Source organism: Clarias gariepinus, chromosome 28 (genome assembly GCF_024256425.1).
Source record: "Clarias gariepinus isolate MV-2021 ecotype Netherlands chromosome 28, CGAR_prim_01v2, whole genome shotgun sequence".
Classification (NCBI taxonomy): Eukaryota; Metazoa; Chordata; class Actinopteri; order Siluriformes; family Clariidae; genus Clarias; species Clarias gariepinus.
Window position 1 is genome coordinate 17288710 of NC_071127.1, and position 18850 is coordinate 17307559.

General features: G+C 35.0%; 1 protein-coding gene across 1 annotated transcript; it reads left to right on the forward strand.

Annotated features, from left to right (window-relative positions):
- The first annotated feature begins 3707 nt into the window (after positions 1-3707).
- LOC128515619 (uncharacterized) lies at positions 3708-16850 on the forward strand. Its single transcript, XM_053489704.1, has 4 exons — positions 3708-3738; positions 4961-6219; positions 11684-12275; positions 15067-16850. The coding sequence occupies exons 1-4, from the start codon at positions 3708-3710 to the stop codon at positions 16848-16850; spliced, it is 3666 nt and encodes a 1221-aa protein (XP_053345679.1).
- Positions 16851-18850: the final 2000 nt, after the last annotated feature.

Sequence of the window (18850 nt, forward strand, 5' to 3'; positions counted from 1 at the left end):
AGGAACACTTTCTAAATGGGAGCCGTGGTGGTAATACCTTTGCACACGGTTGCTAGGCGATGCTGCCATGATGGCAATCAGGGGATTGTTTATTATTCAAGGGGATGTATATACAGTATACACTATTGCTCAAAGGTTTGCGTGACACCTGAACATGCGTCTACTGTATATACATGTATATATACACTACTGCTCAAAAGTTTGGGATCACTTTTGGGATCACTTAGATATTTTATTGTGTTCTAAGGAAACACACATGAAATTAGTCTGAATAGAAAATATAGCGAAGGAACAAAATATGCTGATGTTGAGGTGCTACGTTGGAAATAATGATTTTGCTAGAAATAATGAATGTGTTCTTCAAACTTCGCCATCAGCAAAACAAACAGCTGATCAAGATAATCTGATTAGATTTCACTCCATGCATCCTGAAAGCGTCTCCCACAACATGGCTAGTCTTTATTAAGTCTTCCTCTGTACCATACGGTCAAGCTGCTCCCACAGCAGCTCAGTAGGGTTCAGATCAGAAGACTTTGCTGGCTGCTCCATTACAGTCAAATTCCAGATAACTTTAATTTGTTTGAGAATGGATAAAATTGTTTGTGAATTGCATAAAATCAAATTAAAATTTCAAAAATTAAAATCAAATTCAAATCAAATCAAATATAATAAAAATGTGTTCTTCTTTGGAAAACAAGGACATTTGCAAGTGATCGCAAAACTTTGAGTGGTAGTAAATATACAACAAAGTATATACATTATATTAATATATTTTCAAATGGGAGTCTTGGTCTTTAATTTCATACTTGGTCTTATTCTAACTTGCCTACTGCTGTTTAGTGACACACTTAACTAACAAAATGGTACAGAACCCACTTTTTTTTTTTTACATTTATATCTGCCAATAGGAAGAATCTTTATTATTATTTTATAAAAAAACTGATTAAACAGGACTCCAGCAAATTGCTAAATCTAACACTTTACATGTAACTATAATGGTAATTATTGGTAAAAATTATACATAGGAGGCAGAATTATGAATTATTTTACATTTTAAGCTATTTTAAATAAGATGAAGTTTTGATCGGACTGGACTATGTTCTCAATGTTTATTGTAAATGTAAATATTAATTTGGAGGTGAGTACCCTAATAACCTCTTATGTTTTAATTACTCTAATGGACACAAATGCTGTTCACAGACACTTTTTGTCAAGGCAGCACCAAATGTTTTCTGGATGTTTTAAAAGGCTACCCTCACTTTATTATTTATTTACATAATTATAACCTGTTTGTCTTTAAATAGCATATTGTTTTTTGTTTTGGGAGCACCACCCAGAGACTTTACATACCAGAGTCATTTGTCAATCAGCTTCTCAGTCATTGTCTCACTGAGGAGCGCATACCTCAGCATACATTTTTCGACACGAACAAGAAAGGAATGATGGCTGAAAAGAATCGAAAAACGTGAGATAAAGGCACATTTTTATTCTTTGAGAGGTTATATGCTAGAATCTGGGTTTTGTATTGCAAGTTTCCTGTTAAGTATTTTTTATGAATAGGTTGTGTGTGCACATTTGAGATCTACTTATCTACTAATCAAAAGCAATAAATGAGCCCACTAAACTTGGCAGATTCTTGTATTCTTCTAATTGAACCCCACAGACCACAATATTTTAGATGACACCGCCCCCCACACACCCCATCTAGCTTAATGCACCCCTACATGTAGCTTAATGTGAACAAATGTTTTACTGCAATAGGCTACAAAGTACAATATCCCTGGCCTGATCATCTGTCATCATGCCTTAAGTTAGATAGTTTGAATACTTGAATGATTCATAGGTCACTGTGTGGGATCACTAACGAAAAACATACATAATTATATAGTACACTATATATATATATATATAGTGCATAGTTACAAAATTGGAAAGGAAAACTAATAGTCATATATATATAAAGGCTATGGCAGAAACAGTATGGCCTGTATTTAAAGTCATTTGTATTGTTTGAATCTAATCCAATTATTGCAAAATTTAAAACATGTAAATTAGAAAGGTGTGGTGGCTTTTGTGTCTGAGCCTTCATGGTAATTTATAAAGAGTTGGTCATGTAATTCTTCTGCCTGAGCTGCATAGAGTGCTTTCATTTCAAGACGAATAGATTCAGTCGTTCTTTCAATATCAAGAACTGTATGGCTGTACCCATCCAATAAAACTGATGTTTTTACAACCAGCTTCAATTGATTAAAAGGTGAGTCTGTATATTCCATCACAGCAGGTTTGTAACTTTGTTGCATTGTCAATCAAAATTATTGTTATAAAAATTATTGACAAAATATTGCTTGTCTCTTTTCTTGTTTAATGTCTTTTGTGTTTAAGTTTCAAACACTCATCACATTGAAAGTGAATGTTTATTCTCTACTTAAGTAAGCCTTAAGCCCATTTTTTCTAAGCATCTTAAGAACCGTAACTCAGAAAAGCTCACATAGCTCAGAATAGGGCATAAAACTTGTTTATGATTCCTATTCTTACTTTCAGCAAGGACTAGGCCCGCTCCTAGAAAAGTGTGTGATGCCAATGTTTATGACACTGAGAGCTATTTTGCTTTGTTGACATGTACAAGAATTAATTAAAGGAAAATTCTGCCCTACTCTCACAGTACCTGTAAAAGACAAAAGGAGACATGAATGGGCAGGAATTTGTAAAACCATCAATGACACCTGTCCATTTGCCGCACATACCCCTACTATATTACTCTTAGTTTGCCGCACACATACTACTACCATATTACTATATTACTATATTTACATTTACATTTACATTTAGGCATTTGGCAGACGCTCTTATCCAGAGCGACTTACAAAAAGTGCTTTAAAGTTTACATCATTGGATACATACTTACACTGGGTTAACTAGGTTAATAATAAAACTTTATACTAAATCGATTATCATGTTGTATCCATAACCACTTGAGTGTTGATGCCATGTTAATGTTTTGATTCACGTAAGCCACCTCTTGGGACAATTTTAATGTGTGTGCCATGCATGATGCCAACAACTCGATGTGATGCACATAAATGAAACTTGTTTTTGTTGATTTCTTTCTACATCCTAGGAAAATTAATGGTGGGGTATAAATCTGCGCATTGATTTGTGGTGCTGTTAAAGCAAAGTTTGATTTATTATTTTCAACACTGTCAGCAATGATATACCCAAATCATCATTGTTTCAAAGCTATAACCGAAAAATGTAAAAAGTGTCAGTCTCCGACGCAGACAGCATACAGTACAAAATGTTTGTTAAAGTGGCATACAGCATGCAAACTGTCACAAAAAGTATAAAATTTTTGTTCTAGGGTGTTTTTTCATAAGCTCTCTGTCACTCCGGCAATTTGGTGGAAATAGAGGTGATTTCCTATCTTAAGAATGTTGACCAATTGCTTGACCAATCTTACTCTTACAAGTGGAAGAATTGAGAATTTTGGCCACTTTTTTGACCAAAATTTCTTACACTGAGACACTTAATAAATACGGGGCCTGTGCAAATATTGTTTTTAAACATTCAGTTTTATTCTTTGCAAATATTTTTCTTATTTTCACATATTCTCTGTAAAGTAAATGTATTTTAAGGATAATATATTCATGGCTTGTAAATGGGTGATTTCCTTTCTTTTTTCCCATTAGGTAATTTTATGAGAAGAGAAAATGGCATCATTTCACACTCTCGGAAATAAAGGTACAGTTTTGTACTAATGAAGGTACAAACCATTTTCACTGGGGCAGTACCTTTCAAGGGCACAGAATTGTACCGTAATATAGAGAAACAATTTTGTAGTAATTCTGTTTGTCCCATCAAGGACATTACTTGTACCATGGGCAACCAAAATGTACCTTTTGTTTTATAAACTTGCTTTAGAAAAAACCTTTTTTAAAGATACAAATCTTGTTCTTGACGGTACCACCCCAGTGACAAGCCCTTTTGTCTCTTAATGGTGTCTAATGTGATACTTTGGGGACTAAAAGTCACTTTTCTATTGAATAATAAATGTATCAATTTATTATCAGTGACTACAGTATAAATGTATATAATATGCATATGTTTGAACACATATACATTTTAGATATTTTAATAATCAATTATGAAAATTATTAAATGTCTATAGATTACAGGAAAATATTATGTAAAAATACATCTTTCACGTTTACAATAAAATATTTTAACTAAATAAAATTAAACAATTAAACCTTTTAATTTTCACTTTCACATGAGTCTGTTGTTCTTAGAAAAAAGCTAAACTTCTCCCACTGTCCAGAACATTCTGTACCCTTTATGTTAGAATAATTATGTACCTTCAATTCAGTTGTTTTAGAGAAGCTCTTTACTATACTGATGTCCGGCTAGCCTTTTATGGGCAGCCCCTTCCAAACTTGCAATAGAGCTGGGCATGGTACTGAATGGTGTCCTTGATATCTTTTTCCGGTCAAATGAGGAGCATGAATAATGTAAGGGGCAAGAATTGGGGTGCCATAGATAATAAACATACAGTACTGTATGTAAGATGTCAATCCAGCAGAAGAGTTTAGGGTAGATAACTTTGGCAAGAATGCCAACATGGTCCAATCTGAACTGAAATGCATGCAATTGAAAACATAGTGTTGGAGAGTTCCTTCTCATGTGTCAAACCTTAAATAAGGGGAGGATGGATGGAGAAAAGAACAGGACAATTATGAAAATCATCAGATTTTTTTAATGGTTCAGAAATGTGCAGTGTGGTATATATTTGTTGAATACACACAAGAAAGTCTAAGTAAGTTCCTAAAACGTTCATAAACGTATGACACAATGCCACTCATATGTTACCATGCCATATGAATTTGAATTAAAGATGTTAACTAAGGTGTACAGAAATTAAATTTTTTTTAACTGTGCAATCTTGTTATTTTATATCAACTTTCAGCTCCAGAGATTGGATTTACCCAAACAACACCATCACATCATGAAAAAGATTCCCTTAACAGAAGAATCATGTTGGTGGGGAGGACTGGTGTGGGAAAGAGTGCTACAGGAAACACTATCCTGGAAGAGAAGAGATTCAAATCTAACCTCAGTTCATCAGAGTGTGAACTGCAACAAGCAGTGGTTTCTGGAAGGAATGTATCTGTCATCAAAACTCCATGTTTATTCGACACAACAATGTGCCATGAAATGTTAGGTGAAGTGATTGTAAGAAGTATTTATCTCTCCAGTCCAGGACCTCACGCTTTTCTTTATGTTCAGCCTATTAATGTCAGATTCACTGAACAAGAGGAAAATGATTTTGAGAAATTGGAGATCATTTTTGGAAAAGAGATAAAGAAATACATAATATTTCTCTTCACCTATGCAGACATGTTAGAGGGGAAGACTGTGGATATGGTGATTCAGGAGAACAGAACTCTCGGTAGACTAGTTGATCAGTGTGGAGGTGGATACCATATCTTCAACAATAAAGACCTGGGAAACAGAAATCAGGTCAGTGAGCTACTAAAGAAGATAGACCGAATGGTGGAGAAGAATGGAGGAACCTGCTACTCCAATCAGATGTATGAGGAAGCAGAACGATTCAGGGAAAGTGGGGAGGAAGAGGGGAGAGATGAGATGGGTAAGAGTGTAAAGGAAATAATACAGATCTTTGAGAGCAAGAACAAGAAAATGAGGGAGAAAAGTGAGAGACCCAAAAGAGAGGAGCAAACTAGGATGAGGATTGAAATACCAGAGAAATTCAGGACAGAGGAGAAGAATAGGAAGGAGGAGTTAAAGGATGTCAAAAGAGAGGAGGAGGAGAAAAAAGGAAACAAAGGGGTTCAGGTGAGAGAAGAAGTAAAAACAGAGCATTTCTTGATGCAGGGAGAAATGGTGGAAAGTAAAGAGGCTTTTAAAGATAGAGCTAAGGGTGTTGCAGATGGAGATGAATATAGAAATCCAGTTCTAAATACTCAGACAAGAATGGAAATACCAGAGAAATTCAGGACAGAGGAGAAGAATAAGAGGGAGGAGTCAGGGGGTGTCAAGAAAGAGGAGGAGGAGAAAAGAGGAAACAAAGGGGATCAGGTGAGAGGAGAATCAAAAAGAAAGAAGAAAAGTGAAGATAGTGCTAGTGGTGTTGCAGATGGAGATGATTATCGAGATAAAGTTCTAGGAGTTGTTCTTTCCAGTGTTCTTATAGTAGGTGCTGGTGTATTATTCACACTCTTAAAAAGGTAAATAAACTGCCTCAATGTTAAAATGTTTAGTAACAATTTGCACAGCTTTACTTAATGTATAGAGACATTTGCTGGTCAAACAAAATATATCACATTGTTTTTTAGTTGACACAATACCCAGTTTAAAATGTTAAGCTAAGTCAACTAAGTCTCTAATTCAAATCTTTAAAGCAGTAATATTGGTTGTGGGCTCAATTAGTTATATTTCTCTAGGGTTGACTTGGCCCAACTTTTCATCTATGCAAAAGAGTTAGTTGTAGCCTACTGATGTAGTTGGTTCAAGTAATTGTTTTTCTCATACCTCAACAATTAAAACACACAAACATTACTTTTACAAACTTTATTCTTCCAAAACTAGTCAAAGTCAAAACAGTAAATACAACAGAAGAATACAAAAAGTTCTATTTTGCTTAAAGGTCAGTAAAATACCTGGATAACACCACCAGTCTATTACTGATTCTTTTATATATATATATATATATATATATATATATATATATATATATATATATATATATATATATATATATATATATATATATTAAAGATGAACAGTTTTTGTCTTTTTTCCTAATGTGTCAGACATACAAAAAAAAATTCTATGTTGTTACGATATTGCGTATATTTGTATTCTGTGCTTTTGCATGTCTCTGCTGGTGGTGGGATGGGGTGTGTCTTCCCTTGTTATTTCAGGTCCTGCCCACTTCAGTGTGCCTGAAATCGATTGGTTGCTCTTCTGCTCTGCCCGGGTTGTTCATGCCCCCTTCTAGATGATTGGTTATACAGGAGACTCAGAGGCCTACATTTTTTTTTAAATGTTTTTGCTTACTGTTTATTCTATGACTGATTGTAAAAATTATACTGTGTATGACCCCCTTGCTACATTTCTGACTATGCTTTGATTCCCCCCCACACCCTATTGATGATTGCCTGGTATTTGTTATACTATTCTAACAAATGACCGTTTGCTTGTTTTGATGCCATTTTGTTCGTAATTTGTTTTCTCCTGGTTTGTGTTTAGTAAGGGAGTAAGGGTAATGTATTGTATTTCTGTGTTTTTTTTTGTGCAGGTTAGTTATCCAACTTCAGGACTAGGTAGCAGGAATTTTGTTTATTATTTTGGCCTTGTCGGCTTACAAAGCTCCCAGCAACCTTTTGGGGATTGCCAAACTTACTTCTGTAAATAAACACTAAGCGAACGCACTGTTTGTCTTAACCCCATTTTTTTGTCCTTTTCATTTCTGTTACAGTATTAAAGTGTTTATTTACTGCACAGCAGAGATATACCACTTATGTGTACTCACTACAACTGTACTGTAGCATAAATATAGCACCACTGTAAAGAACAGCATTAGGTTTAAGAAGTTCTGACACATTTCCATCAATCTAATAATTCATAGAAATGTATTAGTAATTTTTTAGAATAGAGGAAAAATCATCATAAGTTGGATCGAGATAACTCTTATATTTTTAAACATAGTGTATATAAGAGAAAAGGAGAGAAGAAATGAGATTCCAGAGATTATTTTTTCTGCTGGATTTTTGAGATCCTAGTATCCATAATGGTATGGAAATGAGCTCTTAAAGTAAAATAATTGACTTTAGGGTGCCAAGATTAACTGCACTTTACACTTGGCTGTATCACACTGGCCTGGTACTGATTATTTTACCATAACAGCATGTCTGGATTTATTCATTACGTATTATCACATCCACTAAGAAAGCAACACCACTGATATGCAGTTCCTTACCTACCTTGCAGGGGGTGCACTGGCCACAGCCTTCATGCCTGTAGAACTCAATCAGTGTTGCATTAGCTCTGATTATATCCGTCTGTAATAAAAGAAAACTTTTATTTCTGTATTCTTTCTCATTGCTTTGTTTTCACATCCTACAAGGTACAGGCTTACACTCCGCTCTGTTCCAACGCTGTTAAAACATACTTTTTGTACTTCAGGGACACTTTATTGGCATTAAAGGAGTAACTACTGAATAAAGACGTTCTAAAGATTAGTTTGGTTTCTAGATAGTTGGATGAAATCTGTATAATTATTATATCATTTTAACTATTAATATCTAATAGCGTGTATGTTATAGATTAGGAAAAATGTACTCAGTTATTCAGTTATGTATTTAGTTATTTAGTTACTCTAACAGTGTGTATGTGTGTGTGTGTGTTGGTAAATGCAAGCATCTGCAGCTTCAAAACAGCATAATGCAGCTTTGTGTAAAACCATGCAGGGCACTCTAGAATTGGTTGTTAAAGTCCTGTTGTATTATGCACAACACACACACACCGTGATAAAATAAAATATACGTAGGATATATAATTCGTCTCAGTTGGCATCCTCAAAAATTTTCTCCATGTCATGCAACTGCATAAATGTAAAGGAATGTGGTCAAACCTGCAGAAACACATTCTTAGATCAATATAAGGAGCGATGAACTTTTAAAAGATAATAAGCTACATTTTACAGATTCTGTAGAACCCTTGCCCTCAAATAAAAATTTAATTGTGTAACATACAATATGTAACAGTCAAACATACAATCCTTAATTGTTTATTTAAAATAACTGGGAGCACCATCTAGACATTTCACATACCATACAAATACACACATACAAGGCGAGAGAAAGAGAGAGTGAACCGGCACGGTGTCAAATTACGCACACCCACATGCATAGAGCACACACATAACGACAGAGGGAGAAAATGGATTTTTAACCTCTAATGAGACTTTCTTCTTTACACGTGCGCACACACGTGTGTTATAAGAAACACGAAAAACTGAGAAAAACTGAGAAAAACTGTTGGCTCAGTTGTGATCATGTGACTCTCGGCATCAAAATAAGAAGTGCATGCGTGATACATGATACTCGGTACTCGTAAACCAAGACTTGTTCATTTTCCAAGTAAAATTTATTAAAAATCTTTGCTCATTTTGTGGAACACTCGCGAATCGTGTTACTCGCAATCCAAGGTTTTACTGTATTTTCCTAGTCCTAAGGGACTTAACTCTTATCTGACTAAACATTAGCTTCTCTCTCTTTAATTAATGTGAATAATTGTCTAAAAATACAATTAAATGATGATGTAACAGCCTCAGAAGCAACCTTATTTCCCCTCCAGTCTGTTCCCACCATTCAGCTTTTAACATAACCAGTATATTAATCACCGGCCAGATCATCTGTCATGTTCAATTAATCATAGGTCACTGTGTGGCTTAACAAACAAAAAACATTCCTCTGAAAGGCTCAGGGCCTGGACTAAATAGTCCTTTACGAAGCCTAGACAACTATTTTTCAAGACTACATTAAATGTACAAGAAACTCTGGCCCTAGCGAAGCAAAACATGCAATGCCTGACATGCATTTGACAAACCTGTAAGGCAAAGGAGCTTATTTAATTCAAATGTAAACATTATATTAAGTTGAGTAAGGGCCTCTTATGTTTGAGTTACTCTTATGGACACTAACACTGGTCACAGATGTACTTATTGTTGATGCAGCACCTAATAGTACAGTATGCTTTAAAAAGCTGCCCTTGCCATTAAACCAAAATCAAATCCAATCTTTAGTTAAATACACAATCCTAACCTGTTCATCTTTAAATAGCACATTGTTTTTTTGTTTTGGGAGCACCACCTAGAGATTTGAAATACCAAAGAGTCTTTAATAACCAGTTATTTGTCAATCAGCTTCTCAATCCGTGTCTTACTGGGGAGAGCGTACCAATTTAATATGTAAACGAGAGAGAAATGGTGGCTGAAAAAGAATCAGGAAGCATAAGTAAATCTTCTACACATTCAAAACATGCATACCTGCAAACTTATCCCACCACACACACACACACACACACACACACACACACACACACACACACACACACACACACACACACACACACATTCTTGAACATTTTTATACCTTGAGAGGTTATGCAAGAATTTTGTATTTCCAGTTTCCTGTTAGGTATTTTTCTATGTGGCAGGTTGTGTATGCAACATTTCAGATCTGTTATTGAACAAAACCAATAAATTAGCCCACTATGCTGAACAAATAAATACTTCTCACTTTCTCCTCATCTAACCCAATAGATAAAATTAATTTCCTACACAGCTCTGAAAATGCTGAATCCTGAAAACATTAGCTTCTCTTTTTCTCTTTCTCTCTCCAATTATTGTAAACAAATGTTTTACCGTGACAAACAGCAAAATGCCTAAAGATACCATAAAAAAATTGATAGTGATGTACTCTAACAGCCTCAAAAAAAACCTTATTTCCCTTGTCTATTCCTACAACTTAGCATTAAGCATCAGAATATAATTAGTATAATTATAGTATAATTAGTTTTATATAATTGTATTATGTAATTGTATGATATCAATTCACTAATCATCAGCCTGATAATCTGTTATGATAGATGCTTGAATTATCGTAGGTCATTGTGTGGCTTAACAAACAAAAACATTCCTCTGAAACTGCTCTGGTACAGTGACCAAACTAAATAGTCCCTCAGGAAGCCTGCAAGAAAGTCTGGCTCTATGGAAGCAAAATATAAAGAAACGCAAGATGTATTGTTTACTTTAAATGTAAACATTAAATTAAAGGTGAGTAGCCTTCTTATGTTTGAGTTAGTCTAATGGACACAAACACTAGTCACAGATGTACTTATTTTCAAGGCAGCAACAAATGGTATAAAATGCTTTAAAAAGCTACACTTGCAATTTTAATATTTATTAAAATAAATATTCATTCTTTATTAATTACACACACAATGCTAAACTTTTTCGATTTTACATAAATAATAGAATCCACTTCTTTGTAAACAGGATTCCCACTGAGAAAAGCATACCTGTTCAACAATTAAATGAGAGAGGAGTGGTGGCAGTTCTTCATTTCCTTATTCTGAATTGCTGCATGAGCTGCATCGTGTACCTGCAGATCACTTAAATCTGAAGTCTAGTTTAAATCATTCTCTTGATATCAAGACCTGTGTGGACATACTGTACACATACAATCAACCCAATGTTTATACAACCAGCTACAATTCAGAAAAAGGTGAGTATGTATGGTATATTTCAGCATGATACTTTTATATTCCAGGATAGCAGGTTGATATAAATATTTTACCATACTTTGTTGCAATATCAATACAAATATTTGCAAAAACAATTATTGAGAAAATGTTACTGGTCCCTTTAGTGTTTAACACGCACAACATTGAAAACATTGAAATTGCAAGTTATAGTGAAGTAAGCTTTGAAATTAAGAATATTTTTTCTTAATTTTACATACTCTCATAACATATAAGAAATTTTACTTAGCAGGAAATATCAAAACAGATGAATGTACTGAACTTTAAGGACAATATATACATAATTGTAAATGAGTGATTTCACTTCGGTTTTTCCTATTAGGTATCTTTACGAGAATAGACAATGGCACCACTCCCGAAGAGCATTGCTTGTTCTTTGAATTATAATATTATTCTTCTTGGACTAACAGGACATGGGAAAAGTGCATCAGGAAACACACTACTGAGGATAAAAGCGTTTATTTCCAAGAAGAGCTTTAAAGCTGTAACTCAACAGGTTCAGGTGGATAGTGCAACTTTTGATGGAGTGACTCTTCATGTGTATGACACACCAGGACTCTTCAATCCAGAAACAAGCAATGAGAATACAACAAGCCAATATGAGTCTCTCTTCCAGTTAGATGAGAGTGCTCGCACTGTGATTCTTTTGGTGATAAAGGCAGAAAGAGTTGGTTCTGATGAACTACAAACTCTTCATCTAATCGGAAATTTTATACCCAATTTTTTTGTCCCAAACACATGGGTCCTCTTCACCAAAGGAGATGAGCTAGAGAGAGAAAATCTTACAATTGAAAATTTTATACAAGGGTCAAAAGTAAATGAAGTCCTAAAGAGATTTCAAAACAGATACCATGTCTTCAACAACACTTCACAAAGTTCAGATCAAGTAAAGAAGTTAATCAATAAAACCAGAGAGGCACCACCAATTATCTGTAAGTAGTTTTCCATTTTATATTTAATTACTGTGCACTGTACTCTGATTTTCGTATGTATGATTGATTTAGATCTGTGTGCTGATATGTTTTTTTTTTGCAAGGAAAATGTGAGAAAGACATACATCCATAGGCAGAGTTTGACATTTCTATTGGGGAGGCAAACTTATTTTAACTGACATAAGTGTGTAATGTGTTATAGATAAACATGCAATAACAGAAGAAAATAATGCCAAACTTGCAAACAGTACAGCACATCAAATCAATTTCTGGGCAGTATATTACACACAAGCTCACACAGGGGATTAGTATTGGTCTTTATATTGGTTTATTTTATATTCATAAGTTTTCTTTTTTCATATATTGTAGCATTTTTAACCGCTAAGAAGGAACTTGGAGAGACGAGTGAGCTTCCTTGCTGCCCAATGCAAATGGCTGGGAGTAATTTATTAAGCACAGCACTGTATTCACAGAAGAACCACATTCAATTCAGCATAAATCAAAACATTCAATAGAACACACACTCCCAACACACACACACACAACATGGCCGAAGCCACTAACCCAAACACCTTTCCCCAACAGGGTGAACACACACAAGAACCCCTCCCGCAAAGCATGATGGCTGCCAGCCGAAACCCCGCCCACGCCACAATATGTTTTTTTATCCTCTAAGTATTTAGTGTACACGTTAATAACTATAAAAAGCATTTTGAGCACTCAGGTCATGACATTGTATCACTTCCAATGTAACATGTTGTTCTTTACAAAGTTAAATAAGCAAATTCCCAAAAGGTGCCTGTGAGCTTCAGAAGCCGACAAAGCCAAAATCATAAACAAAATTCCCTCTACCTAGTACAGGAGTTAAACAACTAAACTGCACCAAAAATAAATAAACAGATATACAAAATACTACCCTTACTCCTTTACTAAACACAAACTAAGAGAAAACAAAGTATAAACAAAATGGAATTGACTCCCTTCTAAGCCACTAAATACATAATTATGTACAAACATACTGTATATACAAATGTGTTTACAAAACAAACAATCAAAGAAGGGTGTATCCAAAAACGTAGTCAAAACAAGCAAATGGTCATACACAATAGTCTGTCAAATGCCAATCAAATATTAAAGAGGGAAAAAAAGATTGTCTCTTGGTTACCTAATCATCAGGCAGGAGGCAGCATCAACAAAGGACAGGCAGAGCAGCAACCAGTAGATTGCAGGCAAGGGTACACTGAAAAGGGCGGGACCTGAAACAATTAGGGAAGACACACCCCCATCCCCTCACCATCAGAGACACACGGGGTGATGCACACGCTTATTTACTGTGAGAGTCCTGATACCTGCGCACTTTGTGGGATCAAAACGAGTGGCCTGCATTCTTGCTCTGAGCTTAAGTGTATAAGCACATAAAAATCACACCTAAATAATTCCACATTACTTAATTACCTTCCCCTTTATATATATATACACACACACACACACACATATATATATATATATATATATATATATATATACATTTTTCTGTAAAAAACAGGTGTCAAACAAGTTTCCCCCTCATTTAAGGATAAATGCAGAAAAGGTTGTCTTGTGCATTTCAGGTCATTCCAGACATTGTTCAGAACAACAGCGTACAGTACTTTGATTCAAAGGTTAATTAGAAATGGAAAAACATATAAAGAAGTGCAGAAAATGATAGCCTGCTCTGCTAAAATGATATCAAATGCTTTAAAATGGAGATCAAAACCAGAAAGATGTGAAAGAAAACGGAAAACTACCATTCGAATAGATCGAAGAATAAAAAAATTGGCAAAGACTCAGCCAATGATCAGTTCCAGCATGGTCATAGAACACCTAAAGTTACCTGTGAGTACTGTTGGAAGATGGCTATGTGAAGCCAAACACTAAATTCAAACCACAGTACACTGTGTAGACAGTGGAGCATGGAGGCACAAGCATCATGATATGGAAATCCTTCTCGTATTATGGTGTTGGGCCTATTTATTACATTACAGGAAGCATGGATCAATTTGAGTACATCAGAATACTTAAAGGTCATGTTGCCTTATGCCGAAAAGGGAAATGCCTTAAAATGAGTGTTTCAACAAGACAACGACCCCAAACACACCAGTAAGCGAGCAGCATCTTGGTTCCGGACCAACAAGATTGATGTTATGGAGTGGCCAGCTCAATCCCCAGAGCTTAATCCAATAGAAAAGTTGTGGCCTGACATTAAAAATGCTGTTTCTGAGGCAAAACCAAGAAATGCAGAGGAATTGTGGCATGTAGTACAGTTCTCAGAAAGAAAGGTTATAAAACTAAATATTAGTTCAGAGATGCACAAGAAAGATTAAACTTCAAACATTTTTGTTTAAACGGTAAATTCATCACTTTTTAAAGATGAATGATGACACTGCTATTTTTTTGAACAGACTAATATTTGTTTTTCTTCACTTTCTGTAAACTAATAATCCATTTAGCACATTTTTCTTTATGTTGTGATTCAGAATAGAATGTGCAGGGTGTCTAATGCATGTGTGTGTGATTTAATTTAAAAGTTATAACGTAAATAAAAGTAACAATGTTAAGGGACAATGGGAGATGATGATCAAGTTGCTTGCACATGGACACATAAAACAATGAAACATAACACAAGGCTTCATATGCTTCATATCACACACCTTTGAGTTAACTATGTAGTTAAAAATTCCCATTACCCCAAGGGGGTCCAGAAATTAAAATATTAAACTGTGCATTTTTGTTCTTTTTCATCCACGATCAGCTCCAGAGATTGGATTTCCTCGAACAACGCCACCACATCATAAAAAATCTTCTCTTCACAGAAGAATAATGTTGGTGGGAAAGACTGGTGTTGGAAAGAGTGCTACAGGAAACACCATCCTGGGAAAGAAGGGATTTAAATCTGAGCTTGGGCCGTCATCTGTTACATCTAAGTGTGAAGTGCAACAAGCAGTGGTTTCAGGGAGGAATATATCTGTCATCGACACACCAGGTTTATTTGACACAGCAATGTGCCATGAAAATCTAGGTAAAGAGATTTTAAGGAGTATTTATCTCTCCAGTCCAGGACCTCATGTTTTTCTTTATGTCCAACCTATTAACATCAGATTCACTGAACAAGAAGAAAATGTTTTTCAGAAATTAGAGATGATTTTTGGAAGAGAGATAAAGAAATACACAATATTTCTTTTCACCTATGCAGACATGTTAGTGGGGAAGACTGTGGATACGACTGTTGAGAAGAACATTTCTCTCAGTAAACTAGTTCATGAGTGTGGAGGTGGATACCACATCTTCAATAATAAAGAAATGACAAACAGAAATCAGGTCAATGAACTACTGGAGAAGATAGATCAAATGGTGGAGAAAAATGGAGGAACCTGCTACTCCAATCAGTTGTATGAGGAAGCAATTACATTTAGAAAAGAGGAGGAGGAGGAGGAGGAGGAGGAGAAGGAGGAAGCGAGACTCGTGAGAGAAAAAATACTCAGGTTTGAGCAGAAGGATGAAAAAATTATGAGGGAAAGCAAGAGCCTTGAGATAGAGGACCAGAACATTAAGATAAATATTAGGGAAAAAATACAGAGATTTGAGGGGAATGATCAGAAATTGAGAGAAGAAAGTGAGAGACTCAAGAGAGAGGAGCAAACAAGAAAGAGGGGTTTAAGGGGATTAGAGAAATTCAGAAAAGAGGAGAAGAATAGGGGGAGTGAGACAGAGGGAGTCAAGAGAATAGAGGAGGAAAGAGGAAACAAAGAGATTCAGATGAGAGAAAAAACAAAATCAGAACATCTGTGGATGCAGGTGGAAAAAGAGAAAAGCGAGAAGAGTTTTTTTAAAGAGTCTGACAATAGAAACAAAAGCTTTTCACATATTGATGGTGGTGTTGCAGGTGGAGGTGGATACCACAACTTCAATAGTAAAGAAATGATAAACAGAAAGCAGGTTAGAGGGCAATGTGAGAACATAGACCAAATGATGGAGAAAGATGGAAGAAGCTGCTACTCCCATCAGATGTATGAGGAAGCAGTAAGGCAAGAAGAGGAGGAGAGGAGCAAGAGGGAGGAAACAGAGAGACTCATGAGAGAAGACAACGGAAAGAGGGAGGAAAATAAGACACTGGAGACAGAGGACCAGATGAGTCAGAGTTCTGTAAGTGAAAAAATACAGAGGTTTCAGAGGAAGGAGGAGAAAACAAGGGAGGAAAGAGAGACACTTAAAAGACAGGAGCAAACAAGAAAAATGGCTAAAAAGAAATTCAGTAAAGAGGTGGAGAATAAGGGAGATGAGACTGAGGGAGTCAAGAGAGAGAACGAGGAAAGTAAAACAGAGGAAAATATGAAAAGTGAAGAGGCTTTTGAAAAGTACTACAATATATACAAGATCTTTTCGCATATTGCTAGTGGTGTTGCAGGTTCAGGTGGAAATATGGTGAGAGCTGCTCTTTCCAGTGTTATTGAAATAGGTGTTGGTGGACTCATGGTTTATAATAGTCTGGTCAAAGTTGGTACTTTGGTTAGTCGATTTGGCCCTTACTTTGGGTAATAAGTAATAAAAACAATTGAAAACGTATTATACATCATCTAAAGTAAACCGCATTTGTTTTCTACTGACAAATGCTGTTGCTGCACTTTTAAAATTATCCTGTATTATATAAATAGGCAGTTGACTTGTTACTGAGAGCTTGGGTAGTCACTTGAAAAGGCTTTTCTGTCCATTCTGTATATGCTCAGTGACACTCTGTGGTCTGAAAAGAAGCAAAACGGTAAAAAAAAAAGGACATGGGTTAATCAAGCAAAAGGACAGGGACAAAATTGTAAAAATAAAATATAATACTGATATCTATGAAGGTAAAGTAAATATTTACAGAGGCCATTAGACCAAATTTCATAAAAACCTAATTAAAAAGTACATAGATTATCATCATCATCATCATCATCATCATCATCATTATTAGTAGTAGTAGTAGTAGTTGAATAAAAAATTAAAATACCTTTTAAATTAAAGTCATCTTAAATATGAACATTAAACATTATAATTTTTTCCAATTCACTAAAGGCTGTGTATCTATGCTTCACCAAAATTATACAGTATTTCTACTATTAAAAAATATAAGTTATCATACTAAAGAACATACCTACAAAAACATGTAGCCCCAAATTCAAAAAGGCAAACAACGACCAAATTATTGAAAAGTCTCCAAAAGCCACTGAACAAGGACACCGTTTATTATCTTATCTCTTGGACAAACTGTAAGTTTGCAGTCCTTATTTACAGAGTCTAGTCAATAAAAAAATATTTCTGTCTGTGCTACTTAGGAAAATTATTTTATTTCATACATTTCCTGAATAATCTTACATTGATTCATTATTTCTTCATTATTAGTTAATCATCCATTATAATCTGTGGTAATTAGAATGTTAAAGCATCTTGTCCTTGGTATTTAGCCCTGCTATGTGACAGAGCAAGAAGACTTGCTGGTAGGTCTTACATTCACTACATCAGGTCTGATGTATGATACATAAGTCATGGTCTAAATTGGAACAAAATTGAACTTAAGTAATTATCTCATTCATACTTCTACATTAGATTTTCATTCTAGATGTAGAAATGTATTTTATTTCCTGTTAATCATTTATGAAAATTTATGTTGATTTTATTTTATGCGACCTATAAACATCAAATTCTTTGTCTACATGTACACTTACTCTAGAAGTTTAGCAGATAACAGTTATTTAAAGTTTTTTCAAACACCTTTACATAAAGCCAACAACACAAGTTAAGACTAGAAACTGTGTTATTTCACAAACTTTTCATAAATTCCTATAAATACACGTGTTAACACAAACTCAAGATTGTAATAAATTTTTTTAAATAACTGGAATAACTGCAATACAGTAAAGTACAATTAAGATACAAAATACAATAAAAAAAATTGCTGTACAATATCCTTGACAAAAAATATGAAGAAATGAACAATTTTAAACAAGATTCCCAATTGTCCAATTAAAGTTGGATTGAAAACTTATTTTTTTTTACTTATAACCTGGTCTTTTTTTTTCTTTTTACTTGTTTTTACTCTATAGTTCCAATATTGTATATGGACAAATTGTCATGTCCATGAAGAGGCAGATGCAGGGAAAATAGAACAGTTTTCAGGACAGAGTTTTTTTTTCATCTTCACAAAATGAAAAGAAAGCAAAATAACCACGTTAACTATACGTGAGGGTTGACTTCCCAGGCTGGGTCTGCAGGCGGGCTAGAAATAAACAAAACAAACCAACAGGCCTTCAGCTTCGTGCTGAACTCGGCGGACCAAGAGTTCTTCAGTCTTGACTGTGACTTTTACGTCGGCCTTTATGAACTTTCACGTAAAGCCCGATCCTGCAGACACCTTTCAGTCCTGGGGTGGAAAAAGAGTAAGCACAAAACATATAAATATCACGGGACAAACACAAGGGTGCACAACGGTGAACAGACAAAGGGCTACGGGCTCGGCTGGTACAGTATATACAGTATAGAGACACACAGGGTAGACACAGGTG